The sequence below is a fragment of the Polistes fuscatus genome, unplaced genomic scaffold (genome assembly GCF_010416935.1).
Source record: "Polistes fuscatus isolate 324 unplaced genomic scaffold, CU_Pfus_HIC Scaffold1, whole genome shotgun sequence".
Classification (NCBI taxonomy): domain Eukaryota; kingdom Metazoa; phylum Arthropoda; class Insecta; order Hymenoptera; family Vespidae; genus Polistes; species Polistes fuscatus.
In genome coordinates, this window is record NW_025112997.1 from 12,612,096 (window position 1) to 12,632,832 (window position 20,737).

General features: G+C 31.2%; 3 protein-coding genes and 1 long non-coding RNA gene across 6 annotated transcripts; 2 read left to right on the forward strand and 2 right to left on the reverse strand.

Annotated features, from left to right (window-relative positions):
- Window positions 1-1,758: 1,758 nt before the first annotated feature.
- LOC122517280 (zinc finger protein 582-like) lies at window positions 1,759-5,498 on the reverse strand. Of its 2 annotated transcripts, none has more exons than XM_043635692.1 (2): window positions 5,310-5,498; window positions 1,759-3,755 (listed from the first exon to the last, which is right to left on the reverse strand). In XM_043635692.1, the coding sequence occupies exon 2, from the start codon at window positions 3,724-3,726 to the stop codon at window positions 2,023-2,025; it is 1,704 nt and encodes a 567-aa protein (XP_043491627.1). In that variant the 5' UTR covers window positions 3,727-3,755; window positions 5,310-5,498; the 3' UTR covers window positions 1,759-2,022. The 2 variants fall into 2 exon arrangements, with proteins under 2 accessions (XP_043491627.1, XP_043491626.1); XM_043635691.1 differs by having other exon boundaries at window positions 5,293-5,498.
- Window positions 5,499-6,314: 816 nt separating this feature from the next.
- LOC122517440 lies at window positions 6,315-8,553 on the reverse strand. Of its 2 annotated transcripts, none has more exons than XR_006303855.1 (2): window positions 8,369-8,553; window positions 6,315-6,969 (listed from the first exon to the last, which is right to left on the reverse strand). It is a non-coding gene; the product is annotated as an uncharacterized LOC122517440 (long non-coding RNA). The 2 variants fall into 2 exon arrangements; XR_006303859.1 differs by lacking the exon at window positions 6,315-6,969 and adding an exon at window positions 7,724-7,874.
- Window positions 8,554-11,351: 2,798 nt separating this feature from the next.
- On the forward strand, window positions 11,352-14,960 carry LOC122515301 (alanine--glyoxylate aminotransferase 2 homolog 1, mitochondrial). The gene is made up of 8 exons (XM_043632616.1): window positions 11,352-11,889; window positions 12,310-12,389; window positions 12,475-12,659; window positions 12,934-13,246; window positions 13,341-13,544; window positions 14,075-14,389; window positions 14,508-14,759; window positions 14,815-14,960. Exons 1-8 carry the CDS (start codon window positions 11,823-11,825, stop codon window positions 14,932-14,934), a joined length of 1,536 nt encoding a protein of 511 aa, XP_043488551.1. The 5' UTR covers window positions 11,352-11,822; the 3' UTR covers window positions 14,935-14,960.
- Window positions 14,961-15,177: 217 nt separating this feature from the next.
- On the forward strand, window positions 15,178-16,961 carry LOC122513961 (transmembrane protein 208). Its single transcript, XM_043630508.1, has 5 exons — window positions 15,178-15,316; window positions 15,483-15,635; window positions 15,718-15,854; window positions 16,001-16,085; window positions 16,190-16,961. The coding sequence occupies exons 1-5, from the start codon at window positions 15,311-15,313 to the stop codon at window positions 16,322-16,324; spliced, it is 516 nt and encodes a 171-aa protein (XP_043486443.1). The 5' UTR covers window positions 15,178-15,310; the 3' UTR covers window positions 16,325-16,961.
- The last annotated feature ends 3,776 nt before the right edge of the window (window positions 16,962-20,737 follow it).

Here is a 20,737-nt window from a genome sequence, read left to right on the forward strand (position 1 = left end):
CGAGTTTACAACATAGAGGCATCTATCGTAGCAAATGCAAGGCGACTTAATCTTAATTTATATCGTCTCTATGTACGTACGTATATATATATAAAATGGACAATATTCAGAAATATTAAGGAACGACAAAATTATATTGAACGAGATATATATAAAATGACAAAACTTGAGCAACCTGTTGTGCGTTTTATTTATATTATTCTTCATGTTACTCTATATTTAGTGGTTGTTGTATTTTATACTCGTATATAATACGTAACTAATATATATATAATAACATGTAGTACCTATATCGTGAAATGACAAACTATTTAATCAAAACAGACTGACATCAGTCTTATAAATCGTGGCAAGAAACGAATGCCCGTTTGTATTTAAACTGTTAGATTTAGTTAGCGTGGAAAGAGAAAGAAGATTAATACACAAAGTTCATACTCGTACTAACATTACAGAACTTGACATCATTCCCTCCCCCCTCAAATCCTACACCCCTGAAAAGAGGGGTGAATAAATTATTCTCAAAAAGAATCAATACACTTTTCGAGGTAGTGACGCAGCTTCCTTCAAAGAAGCTGTCTTGTTTATTTTAGGATCAACAAAAATTGCCTTGTTTGTATACGTATTTTTTTTCCTATATATATCTATATATATATTAAATATATATATGTAAATAATATATGTATACATACATATATATATGTATATATTTAATATATATATGTAAAATATATATATATATTTTATATATATATATATATGAGCCGTTTATTTTGAAAGTGGCCTAACTCCATTTTTCATTTTTTTATAAAAAAAAATAAATATAAAAAAAAAATATTAAAAAAAAAATATAATATAATATATAATATAATTAATATTATATAATTATATAAATATATAATATATAACATATATATATATATATATATACATATTATTATATTATATTATTATTATATATATATATATAATATTTTTAATATTTTTTATTAAAAATATTTTGAATCGCATAATTTATGTTTTTAAAGTGTTATAAAGATATGTAAAATAAAATAAGTATTGTTTTTTCGCAATTTGAAGCATCTTAAATTATGTTGAATGGACTTCGGTTCCTTCAAATTTTATAACGAATCTGCTTGTTAATTTTGAAAGTGGCCTAACTCCATATACGGCTCATATATATATATATTAATGCATGCACTTGATAATTCACAAAAAGTACGATTAATTCGAGCGATCATTAATAAAAAATTTCTCATCTTTCATTCATTGACATACATACTTTCTGAGAATTGCTATTAAAAGGTGGTCTATTTATGAATAAAAATATACATCATTGTATTTTACGATCGCTAGTTTTGTTATTTTAAATAAAACGGATGCGTCTATGTGCCGGCAATGAGTGGAAAAGAAAAAAGAAAAAAGAAAAGAAAGAAATAAATTGACGAAATATTATCTCATATGTATGTATATATACATGATACATGCATATAGTCGATAATATAGCAAATTTCGATACTTTCGAGTCGTTATCAAAATTGACGCACGTGCATCTATTTAAAATCTTATCTGGCTCGAAACGATCGAATCGAATTCTTTTCTCACACTTCACATACACACACACACACACACACACACACACAAATATCAGTGCCATACCGTAATAATTCGTACTTCTGTTTTTTTGTACTCTGTACGTGTTTAGAAGAAGGCAATCTGTTCGAAGAAGGATTAACTATGATTACCGAAAAAATTGCATTATTTTTGTTTGTTTGTCCGTATTTTCAGTTCATATTACACTCTCGGAAGAGTCTACGTGGAATAATGTCACCAGAAGAATCTTTTTAGAAGACGATGCTCTGTCCGTTCTTTTAGTTTTTGCGAGATAAAATTCTATCGGTTTTCCTTCATTTATGTTATGTTTTTTTTTCTTTTTGTAATATTTTATTTTACTTTATTTTATTTTATTTAATTTTATTTAATTTTATTTAATTTAATTTTATTTGTCATTAAAGCTGAATCTGACTATGAGGCGGCACGCGCAAAATGGATAACCGAACTCTGTCTTTGTGAACCAAGGAGACTCGCGCATCTCTCGCTTTCCATTGATTCGAGAATCATTTTGCAACGTTTCCTTGGCGGTAAAATTAATGTTTCCCTTACAGGTATCGCAAGATCAAGAGGATCCAGCGAGGGTGCTGGACTAACAGGGTTGCTACTTGGCGGGGTCAGCATTTGTTCCTCTTTTTTCACGTTCATTCCGTATTCCCGTTGTCTTTCTTCTTCAACAGCTTCCAAAGCTGCCTCAACTCTTCTACGAGCATCGTTTCCGGGTAAATTCATTAAGGATGGACATTTACTAACCATAGTAAATGGTTCAGCTCCTCTGTTTGGAAATGCGAACTCGGTTATCGTGTAAGGATTTGAGGATATGTCGGAGTAAAGGAAGACGTGAGACTGCTGTTCGAGGTTTACAATCTTTTGAACCGATTTTTCTTCGACTCCTCCGTTCAACAGACTCATTGGACCGTTTATCGAAGCAACTGATTGCGGATATTGTTCTCTCGGGAAAACGAAATACGAAAAATCTCGTTGATTCGGATATACTTCACTCGAACTACATGGTATGTTATCTACGTTTTTACGCGGAAGTTCCTTGTTGCTTCCGTTAGGGATAGGAGGTATTGGCGAGGGTGCGTTATTAAGAATGACAGAATTGCTTTGCGAAATCTCCGTGATCGATTCGATCGGTGAGTCCCTAGCGGAAGAGATTCCGCTCGATGTCGAGGACGAAGAAGAAGAAGAAAAAGGTGTTGACGAGGATGAAGACGAGGACGAGGACGAGGACGAGGACGAGGACGAGGACGATGAATCCGAGTGTGTTTTTATGTGAAGTTCCATTGTTTTTTTCGAGCTAAATGTTTCGTGACATAGTGTACACTTATAGACTTTTTCACCATAATGCGCTACTTGATGGAGCTTCAATACATGATTGTATCCGAATGACTTGCCACATATATCGCAAGTATAAGGCTTTTCCCCGGTATGGGTGCGAGTATGCACTTTTAGTTGCTTCGAACAGGTAAATCCCTTGCCACAGGACTTACATACGTATGGTTTTTCGCCGGTGTGCGTACGCATATGTATTACCAATTGGCCACTTTGTATGAACGTCTTCGAGCAAACAGTACACTTGTGTGGACGTTCGCCCGTGTGAATTCGCATATGACGATGGAGTTTGCCACTGTGCTCAAAGGCACGTTCACAAACGTCGCACTTATATGGCCGTTCCTTCGTATGTATCCGCCGATGAACGCTAAGATTTTCCTTCACGGAGAAGGACTTATGGCAATATTCGCACTGAAAGGGCTTCTCACCCGTGTGAGTCCTGTAATGTCTGGTTAAACGTGCCGGTACCGCAAACGTTTTGTCACATTTGTCGCACTGATAAGGATCCTCGCCCTCCTTACTGTGCGAACGCAGGTGACTCTGATACAAATTCTTTTGATCGAAAATTTTCTGACACAGTTGACACTGGTAAGCCTTATCTTCGTTCGGATTCGCCAGACTTTCAACGGCTACAGTAGCAGCCGTGGTACACGTTGTCGAACCAAAGACTGGAAGATCCGGGCTACAAACTAGGTTCTTCACCGGATTCATTATTTCCAAATTCGTCAGCACGCTCGTCATTGGATTCGGGATCGGCTCGGTTTGGTAATAACTCACCATCGTAAGTCACTACAGTGTAATAGCGTGGCCTACGGAAGAACAATTCGATTTATTCGATTTGCGATTAAACAAATATATTTTCTTTAATGTAGTCCCGTTTAAAAATGAAAACTTTTATTATAAACGTTAAATACAAATACGTTTGCTTTTTAATATTTTATAAAAAGATTTAAAGTAAAATAATCTTTCTCTTTCTTTCTCTCGGAGAATTATTTTAAATCGTAGTTATATTATCTTTCAATTATTTTATCAATCAAAAAATAATTTGATTAAATTGACAGATAGAAGAAGAAGAAGAAGAAGAAGAAGAATAAGAATAAGAATGAGGAAGAACAAAATAAACAAAAGAAAGAAAGGAAGAGTCAGAGAACAAGTTGAGAGAACATATACTAGGAGAGAATGATAGGCGAGGAGTGTTCGTTTATACATGACTTTCCACGCGCGTGTCGCTATTGCTACGTCAGGAGGCAGCAGGCGTGGTAGGCGGCGGTGCAATACGCCTCGCCGGTAGAAACCACGCCGGTAGAAACCTCGCTGCAGCCTCCACGTGTACTCCCAACATTTTCTTATAGCGATCACCGACCTCGTGCAACTTGCCGCGCAGTAAGGACGTCGGGTTACATCATGAATGCTGTATACGACACACAACTAAGAACCGTATTGAAGATTTATGCTAATATATATATATATATCTTTCTCTATCATTCTCTCGTGCTATTAGTATTTTTTTAATCGGACATTAAAAAAGACCGCGGACAAAAATTGTATCGATCGCACGACAAATAAGCAAGGTACATCATGCTCTCTCTCTCTCTATCTCTATCTCTCTCTCTCTCTCTCTATCTCTCTCCCTCTAAAGTTCACGAACAGGGTCGAATTATCTCGACTACGCCATCCTCCAAACTCTGACGCAGAGTTCGCCGTTCTCTCCCTTCTTTTCTACCCTTCCATCGAAAATATCCTTTTCTTTTTTTCTCTTTTGTTGTGTTTTTGTTATTTTTTTCTTTTCTTTCACATTTCGCGTATAATATATAGTGAAACAAGAAAACTGGCAGCATCGTTCGAATTTTGTGGACTTGTCGATATTCGATGCTTGATTTCTTTTTTTTTCCTTTTTTCCTTTTTTTCTTTTCTTTTTTTGTTATTACTTTACCGATTAAAAAGTGCATGATATAATATTTTTTTCGCATATTTTTAAAATATTATGGAATATAAATACACACATTTTTTTTTTAAATCTTATTGAATAAAAGAGAAAATGCACGTGAGCACGTGAAAAGGAAACGATAGGAATAAACATCAAAATATTTTTCTATATAATTCTATATAATATTCTATAAACATAAATTCGCGGAGATAGAGAAATAAGGAGAGCAATAGAGAAAGAAGTTGAACACGCAAAAAAAATGATACGTATATAATAATAATCAATTAAAATCGATTAATTAAATAAAAAAAACCTTTAATTAGAAATGGCGTTGAAATAATGAGAGAAAGAATAATGAGATAAAAAAGTGAAAAAAAATAGAAATAAAAGAAAAGGGAAAAAAAATCGAAATGACTTACCGAAATATTTTTCGTACCTTTTTCTTCTCGTATTGTCCTCTTTATCTCGTACGTTTCAAAACTCAACGTCACTTCCGCCTTCCTTCACATCTCTCGATTTCCAAATTCGATTGAACGTGTGAGCGTAACAGAACACTCGATGAAAAATATATACGAATAAATATTATACGACAATAATCACACTTAATTCGAATAATAAATGCACAAATTTTCTTTCATTATTCCCGTTTTCGACCGTTTACGTTGGATCGGGATGAATAAGTTGATACAATGAAAACCGAAGGACCCGCCTCGCGTATGGCCAATCGTACTGTGCAATGTTTACCTCCTGGTCGAACCGAACAGCTACGGAAATCATCGATCACGGCCGAAGAACGCACGCTGGCGCGGCGCTTCTCCTGTATCCCCACCAAAATCGTAACACTCTTAGTCCAAACCCTGTCTCGGCCCGAACTCTCCGCCAACGGCGACGACCTATAATTTAGGGCGGATAAAGTGCTTCATGCAGCACGTGGAGGCAGTCGTCGTGGTTTCTACTAAAGGCTCGGCGCGTGCAAGTTCGACCGACGAAGACTGTCTCTACATGCGACAAGGACGACTGCTATCACAGTGTACTTGTGTATGGATATCAGTGTACTTGTGTATGGATATCAGTGTACTTGTGTGCTTCTTTTCCCTCTTTCTCTCTCTCACACACTCTGTATATCCGAGAACGTGCATGCACAACAATACATATTCACGATCATCGGAATATGGATCATCGAATCATAAACGACAAAAACGATCAGAATTGTTTTATGTTAATAATATACGCATTTTTATAAACGTATAATTAGTCTTTTAACATAATTGTTCTTTTAGATTCATATTACGTTAAAACGTACGCTTTTCTTTTTTTCTTTTCTTTTTTTTTCCTTTATATCCATTTGCAAGAGATTAATATAGCAAAAAAGAAAAAAAAGAGAAATAAAGAACCGGGATGAACAAAGGATGATCTTTTGAAGAGGAATAAAACGTTGGAAGAAGAAAACAATTTTTGTATTTATATCATTTCCTTTCCTAAACGACTACTATGTAATCGTCTTATTACATCGCTACAACCAAGAAGAACGATCGATATCTCCCTTTTGTGCCTTCCCTTCTGAACAAAGATCACCTCAGTTTGTTTCTCTCCTGTTACATTGTCTCTAGAAACTCAAAAATAATATTTCTATCGTATCGAGATACAATTGAGATAATCTTTCAATGATTTTGATTTACAATTAGATTTGTTTAATCTTATTTTCTCTCTCTCTCTCTCTTATCAAGACACGATAACGATAATTGAATTTGATCGAATTAAATATATGATACTATAATATATGATATGCGAAAAATAAAATCAGATTTCATAATGACAGAATTCATGAAATTTTGTTATTTAAATAATATAATTTACGATTTACGAGTCAAATATTTATCTTCTCAGTGTTGTTGCACATAGTCCTGCCTGCAGTCGCATCATCGTCGTATATCCTCTTCGTTCATTCTTTTTTTCATGGCCTATGATGATGCCGCCGATAGAAACGAGGTCGTGCGTATATACGTTCGCTTTCTCCGCTATTTACACAAGCGTGTGCCTTTCTTTCCCCGTTTTCGGTCGTTACACTCCCTTGCATTCGTTGATTTCTTTTCGAGCTGAAATGGGATATCAATGGATATTTTCTTATTAGAAATATGTACGTGTTTTTACCTGTAAATATATTTTGTCTAAAATTATTCTATCTCTGTTGTTGTTTATAATCTTGAACCAAAAATTGGAAATTAATTTCGAAGAATTTTCTTTATAATATTTTTATATCATTCCTTCTGAATATGATAAAATGTAATATTATATATACTTGATATACATTCGATTTATGTAATTATCAAATTATTATTAAAGTATTGTGTTTTTTTTTAAACATTTTGGATGATGTTTACTTAATTTGGATATTATCAACACTTTCTTGATATACATATATTAAATATTGTTAGAACAATTTCCATTTAATTACGAACATACTCGATTAAATTTATTACTTTTTATACGCAATATTTTAATAATATAAAAATTGTGAAAGAAGAAAAAAGATAAAACAATTTTTCGTATAAAGATATTTTTATCTATAAAAAGTTTGGAAACAAATTATATGATTTTTAAATAAGATCGATTGCTCGAGCAAACGAAACGTATTAAATATTTCCAATCAAATATAATCGACATAATCGAAGTGACAATAATACTTGCTAACGAGAAGATGTAATTACGACATCGTCAAAGCAAAAAGGAAAAAAAAAGAAATATCGCGTTGTTATAGCAACAACATCTCCTGTCGTTACGCTTGATCTCGTGTTCAAAGATTTTTTTTCTTCTTGTCTTCCTTATCTTAATTATTTCGTTTTTCTTTTCTTACAAAAACAAAAAACTCTAATATTTTTTTCCCTTAAAGATGAAATTTAAGGCGTACACTTTCGTAACTCGTCCTTCGTGAGACTGTGTCTGGACCTACCTTATACATCGTCATTCTTTTTTTATATGAGGTAACTTTCGTTCCAAGTTTCTAATAATAAAACGAGAGAGAATTTTATTAGTCGATCTTTCGTAAGGGAAGGTCAAAGACTTCTAAGATTGGTGTATACGTGTGCAACGTGTGAAGAACACAATTAAAAGGACAAAGATCTTGTTCAAGGGGAGAAAGAAATATGAAGAAATACGAAAGAAACGAATTTAATCTAATATTAAATATTTTAATCTGTTTTTCTACTATAATATGGATTATCTAATTACTTATTTATACGAATATATAATAATATCATATAAAAAGTTATTAATCAAATAAATATACATATGTATAAATAATAATAATAATAATAATATAAAAGACATATCGATAATATAAATATATATATATTTATTTCTTCAATTTAATATATTGTTGACAATTATTAGTTTATTAAATATATATATAATATTGTATATTATTTTGTTTCGAAGAATATAGTCAAAAAAGATATATATATATATACATATATATTTAAAAAATGTATTTCTTACCAATTATTATTTGGTTTGGAAGGATACAGTCAAAATTTCTTTCCTTGGTTTGGTTGAGCGAGCCTCGGACAAGTGCCGGTGTAACCAATGTTGCTTTTAAACGGGAGAGGAGCAATGACCTAGTGCGCGTAGTGCACGTGTGATGCGTCTCTGCGGAAACCTCGACGACTGCCTCAGAGTCAGGGCATTGGTCGCCTCGTGCGGGTGACGCCGATCTGTGCCGTCGCTCGTGCCTCCAATACTTATAACCACTCATATATGTATATATGTTCTTATACGTGTATTAGTAACGACGTAGAGAGAGCTTATATATATACCCCTGCCTACCGATAATGCCACGCTCCGAAAGGATATATATGTGTGAAGTACGTGTACGTGTATGGGTATGACTATGTGTACGGGTATGGTTATGTATATACGTATACACGTGTATGGGGACGGTTGGGTTACGGACACGCCTAAACCATCCTAAATTGAGTACTTTTAAAAAATATACAAAAATACACGTATATATGTTTATAAAATTTCGTAATTTTCAATTGTTAATTTATAATAATTGGAAATTCTTTGCGATCTTTTATATTTCTCACAGTTTGTCTCGTCAGAGTGGTTTGAAAATATTTTTTGGGGGGTAGAAAAGCCTCGATTGTTCTTCAACTACACTACTGCTGATATTTGTATATATTTACGTACAGAATATATATATATATATATATATATATAAAGTTAAGCTATTGAAATATATATATATATGTTAATGCTTTTTGAAATTGAATAATTGTTTATCTAAATGAATAAAAGAAAGAGGTTTTTGAACTTTCATATTAGCATTGGAAAATTAGTGCCACGTGTTAGTATATTGATTACCAATGATATTTTAAGTATATTTTTAACTATGAAATTATAATAAATGAATAGATACTTATTTTAGATTTACATAGTGTATACAAATATGAAAAAGATGTTTTACCAATATTACTGAATTGTTATTGCAATTAGTACTAATAACATTGATTTTGATAATTCTTATTATAATTAAAAAATTAAGAGAATTTAATATATAATGTAAAAAAGCAATATATAAAGTAATTCGATTAAAAAGAATATTCGAATATCTTTATAACTAAATCTAAAATAAATTTAGTTAGAACGATAGAGTCGTAAGATAAATTATTCGTTAAACAGGGCAAACACGTGTCAATAGAATCCAATATTTGATCATAACGTATTTCTAAATAGGGAATGAGTAGGTTAATTCTGTGAGAGTTATCTTACCATTAAGAAAAACATGTTTTTCAAGCTTCCTATCTGTTACCCTTGGCGTTATTAAATTCAATGAAATCATTGAATGGCCCGGTGGTTCCGGGAATCCTCGATTCGACCCTGCTTACACACGCGTAAAAATATTCGGCAGGAGTGGCGTGCATTGACAAGATTTGTGCGTAGTACGAATCTGACACGTCATGTGCTGGTCCTGAGGTCGATAAACGTCTAATGCCTGGATTCGATTTCTTTGTTATATTAAACATTCCATATTTCATCTTATTTTTATAAGCAGTTCCTTAACGTCCATATTCATATATTCATTTTTATTATATTTATACAAATGTAAACATTCATTTGTAAATAATTTTCATTAAAAAAAAAACTTATATTGAATTTATTTTTATTTAATAAAATTGTAAAATATAATATAATATAATAACTAAAAATATATATATAATCAAAATAATATGTTATATTATAAATTATCTGTATTGCAATATATAAATAATATAATATATATATAAGTATAGGTATAGGTATAATATTGAGCAACGTGGCAAGAAATTTTTTTCAATGGCTCTGAAGGTTTCACAAGGTTCCTCTCGTACGTCCCGGGCTACAGGAGGAGAGATTGCCAACGAAACGCTCGCCAAAAAGAGTGGAAAGGCCGAGGGGTTAAAGAGAAAAAGGACGTAAAGAGTGTGAGAGAGAAAGAGACAGAGATTGATGTTGTGTGTGCGCGCGCGCGCGCGCAGGCCTTTCAGAGAAGAGCCAGCTAGGAGAGTTTGGTCGCTCTCGAATCCGAAAGAGAAGAGGGCTAGAAGGAGTAAGGGGAAACAGGGGAAGGGGGGACGAAATGGGGGGACTGAGAGCGAGTCTAGAGCGCGATGTCGTACCTTGACCAATCTCAACAAGACTTGTTTTAAGCTATGCCAAGCCAAGCGACGACCTTAGAAACGACTCGTTGATCGCATCGGAACCGAAGTGGTAAATGGAAAGGAGTATAGGCGTGCCTCTTTCTTTCTTTCTTTCTTTCCTTTCTTTATCTTTTCTCTTTTTTTTGCATTTTTTTCCCTGCTCTTTTTATCTTTCTTTCTTTGGTATAAACAAAAAAGAAAGAAGACAAATAAATCACTCGTGGTATCATATTTTTGGTCGAGTTTTAGCGGAAAAAAAATCTTTTCTAACGTTTAAAAATAAAATAAAGATATATGTATATATATTTTTGTGAAAAATTCAACAATTATTCTCAAATACGTTATTTAAAATTTGTGAGAATGTTATAATGATAGAGTTAATTCTGAGTTCTATATATCTTATCGTATGTAAAGTAAGTTTGTATTAGAACACACAGACACATATGAAAGTTATTATGATGTAGGTAAGATCGAAAGGGGCTATAGGATGAACTAGAGAAAGCTAGTTGCTTAAGGAATATTCGGCCTTGAAGAATTCCTATGTCATCTGCATCGAATGTCAAACAAAGTGGCACGTGGATCGAGAGGTCACTGATCTTTAACTTCATCTTCTTGCCCCTTTCTATATATAATACAACAAAGATGATAGCGTTTTAAAGTTTGACCTGCTTTCGTAACGATGCTCTTTTTTATTCTTGAGGTTTTTTTTTTCTAATTGAGTTTTTAACACGGATGTAAGATTTATCAATCATTTTTTCTTCTCATGAGTATGTCAAACGATATCAAACTATATCGTGTTTTATATTATCTTGAAAATAGTTTCAAGCACACACGCGATAAAACCACAATACTTGTTCATTTGGTATGTAAACGCATTGTATTATTGACTTCCTGCGATGGGTTATAAAGTGTTAATTTCATTCATATTTCGTAGCTGTATTTATCAGTTTTAAATGACGACTAAGGGGACTAATTTAAATAGGGACAATGTTATAACGTGACTTTTTCTATTAAGTTTCCTATGTAAATATACTTGTATACGATGAATATTTTTAACTTGCGAATCGAATGTGAATCATTTGAATTCTTTAGCCTCAGTATTAATTTGTCGTTAAGACAGTTAAGTCTTTACTTAATACTTGTTGCGATAGTGCATTTTTACTTTGTCTATTCTTTGTAAAACAACGATCATTAACGTATTATCATTAAACGTATTAAATCAATTCTTCTCGCAAGTTTCTCAAATATATAATAACGTGACACTGTAAATCATGTATTACAGTATGAGTCGTCAATTATATTACATTCGTTATATTTTTAATGCAACGTTTAAAACATGTAAGTATACGTATATATATAACTATTTAAATCGAAAGTAACATATTATATGCAGGATATACCTATTTCATTTTATTTTTATCTTGCCATGAGATATTTTATGAGAAGGAAAAAGTATTCTCTTTTCTTTTTAATATGATATGGAGTAAAGAAAATTTCATTGAAATATAAAAAATCAATTTTGATAATAAAATGAAATTAGTATGTAAGAAATTTATGTCATATCTTTGAAATTATCTTTATTCTCAAACGTAGAGATCAAATAAAAAAGGGAATTATCCATTGCGCAAAAATAACCAATAGAAATGTAAAGATTAGAAATCTCGTCATCCGTATATAATGTGTTCATCGTGATAAAAATATAATTGTACTACATATATCACAAACTCGTTTATAACTAATTGTTTTTTTAACTATTAGATAAGGGAAATGTTAGATTGTTAAATACGGATAAACAATTAGAAATGCCACCTTATCAACACATACCGTCTGTTTATACGGTAGGTTTGTAAAATTTATTTACACACAGATACACACACACGCGCACATACATGTTGTAAGTTATTATTATTTTTTAATGTTAAGGGACCAAGTTACGATAATGTAAAAGCCGCATACGAGTCGAACATATCACCTAGTTATAAAATGTATTATAAGAAGCCATTGTTATTATACGAAGGAAAGAATCAATGGGTGTGGGGTCACGATGGTAAACGTTATTTAGATATGTTCGGTGGTATTGTTACTGTTTCGACAGGACATTGTCACCCGTAAGTAATTATAATCAAATTTTAAATTTATATCTATAAAGTAAATAATATTATTTAAAAAAAAAAAAAAAACATTTTATTATTTTATAATATAAATAATAATAAAAATATAAAATTTATTTTTTATATTTTTGGACTTAATCCACTGTTATAATTACTGCTACAAATATATGTATAGTATATGCGAGGGATATTAGTATTCGTATAATAGAAATTTGGAAATATTTTAATAAATTTTTATATATAAATTATATGATATTTAATTATATACCAGAAAAATCGTAACTGCGATATCGGATCAAGTGAAAAAGCTTGGCCATGTATCAGGACTCTATATGCATCCTAGTTTATACGAATATACAGAAAAATTAGCTGCCAAATTGCCGGAAAAACTTCGAGTCATTTATCTCGTCAATAGTGGCTCCGAAGCTAATGAATTAGCATATCTAATGGCGAGACTTTATACTGGCGAACAGAATATCATTTCATTGAATAATTGTTATCACGGCGGTACTTATGGTACCTCGGCAACGACTGCTTTAAGCACATGGAAATATGCTATTTCACAACCACCTGGTCATATACACGTTCGTAAATAAATCATTTTCTTACGACTTTTTTTTTCCCTTTTTTTTTCAACACGAATATTAACAAAATTATTCAAAATTTTTGTCTCTTTAGGTATGCAATCCAGGCTTACAGAAATATCTTCCCTGCAATTCGAAATGCAAAGATTGTTCTGTTCCGGGTGTAAAGGGCACGTGTAGTTGCAGCAATGATGAATGTGTCTTACTCACTAAATATTTAGATGAATTTGAAGACACTTTTCGTTATAGTTTGCCCAAAAAAGGAGGTGTTGCTGCATTCATTGCAGAAAGTATTCAAGTAATATCATTTATGTAAATATATATATATATATATATGTATAATTAATTATAGTGCATCGATAAGGAAAAGAAAAAGAAAACATAAAGAGAACAAAAATAAATAAGTCAGAATTGGTATATATATATATACATATAGAAAACCCACGACACTTGTGAAATCATTGAGTTTGGTAATAAGAACACGAATAACTGACCGTTCGCTAAAAGAAGTAAGTCGGTAAGTCTCGACACGTTAAAAGAAGAGACGGTGGTCTTCGGAGAAATGGATCAATGACCTCACCGAAAATTGCACCCGTGTCGTCACGTCTTTCCAGTACGCTTTCTCTTGTCAGCCAACATTCGATGACACGTGGGAGTTTATATTCGAACAATATCTTAAGAATTTGTATGCTGTTAAAATCGTTATTTTATAAGTATACATATATACATGGAATGTTCTTGAATATATATTTTCTCTACTTTAACTATAAAATTTATTTAAAAAAATCGCATAATTTTTCTTAAATATTTTCAAAATTTTTTGTTTAGGGTATCGGAGGTGTCATACAATATCCACGGTTATTCTTAGAAAAAGTTTATGAGATTGTTCACGAAAATGGTGGTCTTTGTATAGCTGATGAAGTACAAACTGGCTTTGGTAGAACAGGCGATCATTTTTGGGGTTTTCAAAGTCATGGAATTCAACCTGACATAGTAACAATGGCAAAAGGCATTGGAAATGGAATTCCTCTTGGTGCAGTTGCAACTACTATTGATATTGCTAATTGCTTGAAGAGAGCACTTCATTTCAATACTTTTTCTGGGAATCCAATTATTTGTGCTGGAGGATCAGCAGTGCTTGATGTATGCTACTGCATTTAAACTATAATTATGAATAATCCATTTATCGATATTTGAATTCACAAATGATAATTATATATATATATATATTTTTTTTTTCGTTAATGTGGTTGCTGATTAGATAATTGAGAATGAAGGTATGCAAAAAAATGCCCTTATTACTGGAACTTATCTGTGTCAACAATTGAGTACCTTAACTCACGATTTTTCGGATATCGTGAGTGACGTACGAGGAAAGGGTTTTATGATAGGCGTAGAATTGGCAAAAAATAGTAGAACGAAGAAATATATTAAAGAGGAACATATGCGCGACATATTCGAAGATATCAAAGATATGGGCGTACTTGTTGGAAAGGGTGGATTATTTGCAAATGTAAGTTGTGATTGTATTACGTTATACGTATTATTAATGTTTACCGTTAATTTAGGTTTTAAGAATAACACCGCCAATGTGTGTTACAAAGGAAGATGCAGATTTTACAGTGAATGTTATCAGAAAAGCACTCCAACGATATCGTAAAAAATATTTATACGAGGAAGAAATGTAATTTTTTGTAAATCAATTACATTTTAAATAAAATACTTTTTTCAATATTATATATGTGTTTAATTAGATACAAATTTTTTTTATTTACAAATTATATGTTGTCGATAATTTATCTGTTGAACCTATTTTTACCATAGATTACACTTCTTGGAAAAGTAGATCAATCTTAAAAAATTAAGATGGCGCCATTAGTAATGGTCAATTTCAGACTATACAGTATCCCTTCTTCTATATTTCATTTTAATCTGATATGTCATGGACTGTCGGTACAAAATACGAATGAGGTTAGCCTCGTGCGAGAAGCGTTATAATAATTATACGAATTTGTATTTATGTAAATATTACTTCACAGATAGTGTAATTTATAAAAAATTAAAATGGCGGTAAATATAATGATATTATTTCACACGTTTTATTCTCTTTTCTTTTTTTTTCTCTTCATAATTTATTTACATTTTCACATATAAAAAATATTTAATTATTGAGCATACATATTGTACATCATATAATGCTATTTATATTTATGAAAACTTGTTTTTCCTTATTTAGACAAAAAAATCCAAAGTGGCAACAAAAGGTGCTAAACAGATAGTAGAAGAAAATGTTTCCACTTTAAGTTTTTACAGAAATATGATATTTGGAGCATTAGGAATATATTTTATCTTTATGTTAGTTTTCTTTGAATTTACAACTTTAATAATAGTAAGTATAGTTATATTATTTTTCGTTTATTATGTATTTTACATATTAAGAAGTGTATTTCATAATGTCCATATTATTACAGACATTAACAATTTTTTCGACGATTGTATACGTTGCAAGTTATCAATTTATGACATATATGGCACGTGCAACTTATTTAGAATCCGGGCAACTTTTAGATTCTGGAGTAGATCTTAACATAGAAGGTGGTATTGGAGAGTGAGTTATTTTCAACAGATATTATATCTTTTTTATAATTACAATCATTAATTGTTGTGTATTCTGTTGTCTTCTTTCTTCTTCTTCTCTTCTAGAAGAAGTATTCTATTGTAAACTTTATAATTATAATATTTTTAATATTGTAGGCATGTAAAAGACTTGATTATATTAACTTCAGGAGTACAAATACTTTCACTTGTATCGAATTACTTTTGGCTCTTATGGCTTTTGGTACGTATTATTTCATTTAATAATGAAAATATTTTATGGAATTTTCCTTTGTAAAGTAAAAAGAAAATAAATGAAGATATGATTGTTTCTTATAAATTATATAGGTGCCTTTAAGAGGAGGTTGGATGCTTTGGAAACAAATATTGTCTCCATGGTTTTTCTCTTCGCCTCAAGAAGAGCCAGAAGTTAATGAGAAAAAACAACGAAAGCTGGAAAAGAAAATAGCTAGAAGACATTGAGGATTTATTATGGTTCTAAGTAAAGCTGCAAAGTTATGAAATTTATATTAATGCAAAATGTGATTCATTTTGTTACTATTTAATATAAGACTTTTAATGAAGATAATCGAGTTATATATATATATATTCCATTTGCATTTTATTTTGATCAAGTAAATGAAATGACTTGGTAAACAAATTTATAGCATTCATAATGAATACATTGTTATACATTTAAACAAATTTATTTACTAAAGAGACACTCCGTTTGGAGTTCAATATGATAGTCACGTTAACTTTGTTAAAGTGCAATGAAAATATAATTGAAACTTTTTCTTGTAAGACTTTAACACTTATATACAATCATTTATTGATTAAGATTGCAATCAAGAAAATTGACCTGGTATATAGTTGATTATTATTGATAATGTAAAAAATACATAAGATAAACAAGATTCTTATTCTAAGTCTAGCCAGATTGAAATCTAACATACCTGTTATATAATTTGTTTGTATTTATTGTAATATTTTTATCTAATTTTATACATTTTTTGGTGTAATTTTGATATCTTCTATGTAAATAATTATAGTACACAGTGCGTATAATAGTAAATGATGTAACACGAATGCTAATATATTAAATAGTATACTCCACAAATTATTCTTTTAATATTGCTTATACAAAGTACAAAAATAATAATTAGATATATGTTATTTTCATAATACATAAATGTAGAAAATTTGCTATTGTGGTTCTATTTCAAGTATATGTTATTCATATTAATTAAATGTTTTTTTAATATTTAAAAAAACGCGCTATTGTATAATATAAACCTGACGACTATTAAAGATTATTTATTAATGCTGTATATACATATATTAAATGAATATAAAAGCAATCGAAAAAATTCATTATAGAATTGCATGAACTGCGATCTTTACTTTTTTATCTTCATTTTGTTTATCTCATTGCCCGGTAAAATTCTAATTTTAAATTCACACCTAATGAAATTTTATACCAACAATATCGTATGATTACTTCTTGTATTAAAAATGATATAATGTTTAAATAAATGTGCTTTTATTTAAATAACATGAAGTTTATTACTATAAATTATTAAAAATTTGTATTTTAAATAAAATTAGTTTGATTGAAATAATATTTTCAATTTTTTAACGTGGTCGAAATACAGTTTTACTCAATCGAATGATCGAGTTTAAGCTTGAACTTCAAATTACACATGTTACAATTTATTTGTTAATAGTTCTTTGTTTTTTTTTTTCATCGAAGATATACTGTCTAATAATAGTTGTCAATTTCGTCTATATAAGTTATATAATAATATATTGAATATATAATAAATAATATAAATTTTAGACACGAGGATTATAAAATAAGAATGATTCGAAGCTGGAAGAATAAACTACAAGCCAATCATTGAGGATATAAACATATAACTTTAATATTAACAATATATATATATATATATATATATATATATATATATATATCAAAATTCGGTCTTTAAATGTTGCATAACTATAATAAACAATAATGAACTAGATATAGCGAACAAACTGTAACATTACGTGATGTTGTTCATCATATTTTTATTAGATCCTCAAAGATGGCGTCTTAATACTGATCGTCAACGTGTCGGCCACAACTATCCGTATTCCGTTGGTCCAATTATAAAATATGAAAATGTATGTTTTTATGATGGAACAAAATTTCAATCTTTATTATAAATAAATAAAAAGAGAAAAGGTACGATTATTTTTATTAATTATATAGATGCTTTTATTTAAAAAAAGAAAAAGAGAAAGGATAATCGATTAGTTATAATTATTATCTTTCGTAGAAAATTTCGAGTAATTATAAATCGAAAAAGTTTATTACTGAATGAAAGCTTGAAATTCGAATCATTAAAGCCCTTTTCAACGTAAAGCGTGTTGTGATGCGGTGGATTCGAAAGGATTTGAAACGGTTTTAGCTCGGCAATTTGATTTCACAGTTTGGTGCTATACCTCGAGGGAAGAAAGAAACAAGTTAACTAAGTCCGTTTGTTTCTCTCTATGGTATATATAATTGAGAATACGATTATTATGCGCATCCGTTATAGAATTATTTTGTGATTACTTTGCGCTTGCTTTGCATTTATTATGTATCACATTATTTTGCTTTTACAGAGCATTATTCTATGTTTACCTTGTATCATCACTTTTACATTTCTTGTGATCTTACGTTGCGCATTTTTATATGCTTAATTTGCGAATATTTTGTATCATTATTTCACGCCTACCTAATGCTATCACGCTGCACTTTCTGTACACTTATTTTGTTCTTTATAGCATGAAAAATGTAGTGGTCAATGATACAGCAGACTTGTTCGCGTTCATAAAGACCTTTATTACATTAAAATGAATTTTATTCACAAAATTATTGAACACACATATTGAACACAGTTTGTTTTATCGTCAGTGTTAGATGGTGTTATTTAAAAAAAAAATTGAAGACTCGGTCACGACTTTTTAGTAAAAATAAAAATATATTATTCTTACAATTTTTATTATTTTTAAATTCGTTGATGATTACGAGCACCGATGATTCTCCGTTTAAAGAATTTTCTTCTCGCGCTGTTGGAAGTGCCTGAAAAAATTATATCGGACTCTACTCTAAAACATACCTATTTTCCAAATATTATTCTTCATAATAGTTTATAATATCATTATAAGTTATTATTAATAAATAATTTTATGCTTTAATATCATAACCGAAAACCTATGAATATAATATAAATTTCAGAAAAGTTCAACATATTTTAACAAATTTTCTATCTTTCATATCATCATTATAATATACTCCTTTCTACCAGTAATCATTCATGTGCATACGTAACTTAGAAATTTTTCGAAGGAAAAAAATAAGTCCTTACTATTTCGTTCTTCGAACGTATCGTTCAGAGCCACGATCTCGAAGTAGCTCGAAGAAGAAAAAGAAGAATAAGAATACGAATAAGAAGAAGAAGAAGAAGAAAGAGGATGAAGAAGAAGAAGTCTAGGCCTCGAAATGTAGCAAAAACTAAGGCACAGCAGACTCGTGGTGTGTAGTGAAACGTGATCAAAAAGTAGGGCAACCCGCGGTTGTGCCGCTGGCAGCAGTCAATCCGTGGAAGAGAAGAACTAGGGGTGGGGGGAGAAGGTGGTGGAAGGCAAAGGGGGTGCGAGAGAATCGAGTCGTGGATGAGTGGATGTGAGAGAGTAAGTGAGAAAGATAGAGAGAGAGAGAGAGAGAGAGAGAGAAAGAGAGAGATACGGAGAGAGGGAGAGAGAGCTCATCGATCCTGTTCTACCTGAGGGGGTGTAAGGTCGTTACACTCTCATTTCTCTAGCTATGCAGCACGAAGGGTGGTTTGCCGTCGCATAGTTGTTCCTCGTATTATTCCTATTGATGGCTACGTCCTCCTCCGTTCTCACCCCACTCCACCCCTACACCCCCTTCTCGACATACCCATAAAGTCTAAAGGGGTAAAGAAAGAAACACCTGCGATCCTCACGAATGCAACGTTCTAATTTCGCGACCTAGCACACCAACCTCAACACTTCTCTCTCTTTCTCTCTCTCTCTCTCGGTCGCTTTTTTTTTCTTTCTATCCTTTTTTAACTTCTAATTCTACGATATTGTACGTATATACAACCCTTGATATCCGACACACGGAAAGACACTGATGGAAGAGGAGAAGGGGGTCGCGAAGGTCCTCTTACCGATCTTTCATCGAACGAACGCGTACGAACGTGTGCCAACGATCATCTTGAATCTTATCGAACTTCAACGATGTTTCGAGTGATCAAGTCGATACGCTCGAGAGGTATATATGTATGTATGTGTGTATGTATTGTATGTCGTCCAAGGCTCGAATAAAAAAGTCTTCACGCGATTAGAATAGTCTCCTTCTTCTTCTTCTTCTTCTCCTCCTCCTCCTACTACTACTCTTCCTTCTCCTCTTCTTCTTCTTCTTCTTTTCTTTCTTTTTTTCTATTAATATTTTATAATATAATATTATTTGTATATACTTAAATATAGTGATGTGTGTCTTCAATTTTCTATTTAAATCTTTCTAATATGTTTTTCCTTTTCCTTTTTTTTTATTACGATATAATCTTTAATAATTCTTTCAATTTTATACAAGTGCTATTGTTTTCCTCTTAAATGAGATAGGGTCGATAGGAAAATGTTTTACTATCGATTCTGCAAGATCACCGAACCTTTTGTTTTAAATATTAGACTTTGCAAATTCTATTGTGTTTCTCAGGATTTTATTGTCGTTAGGAAAACAATTATAATCTTTGATCATTTATATCCGTTTAAGATAATTATTGGACGATTTTTTATTATCCAATAGTCAATAGTATTAAGATGTTTATAATAATATTT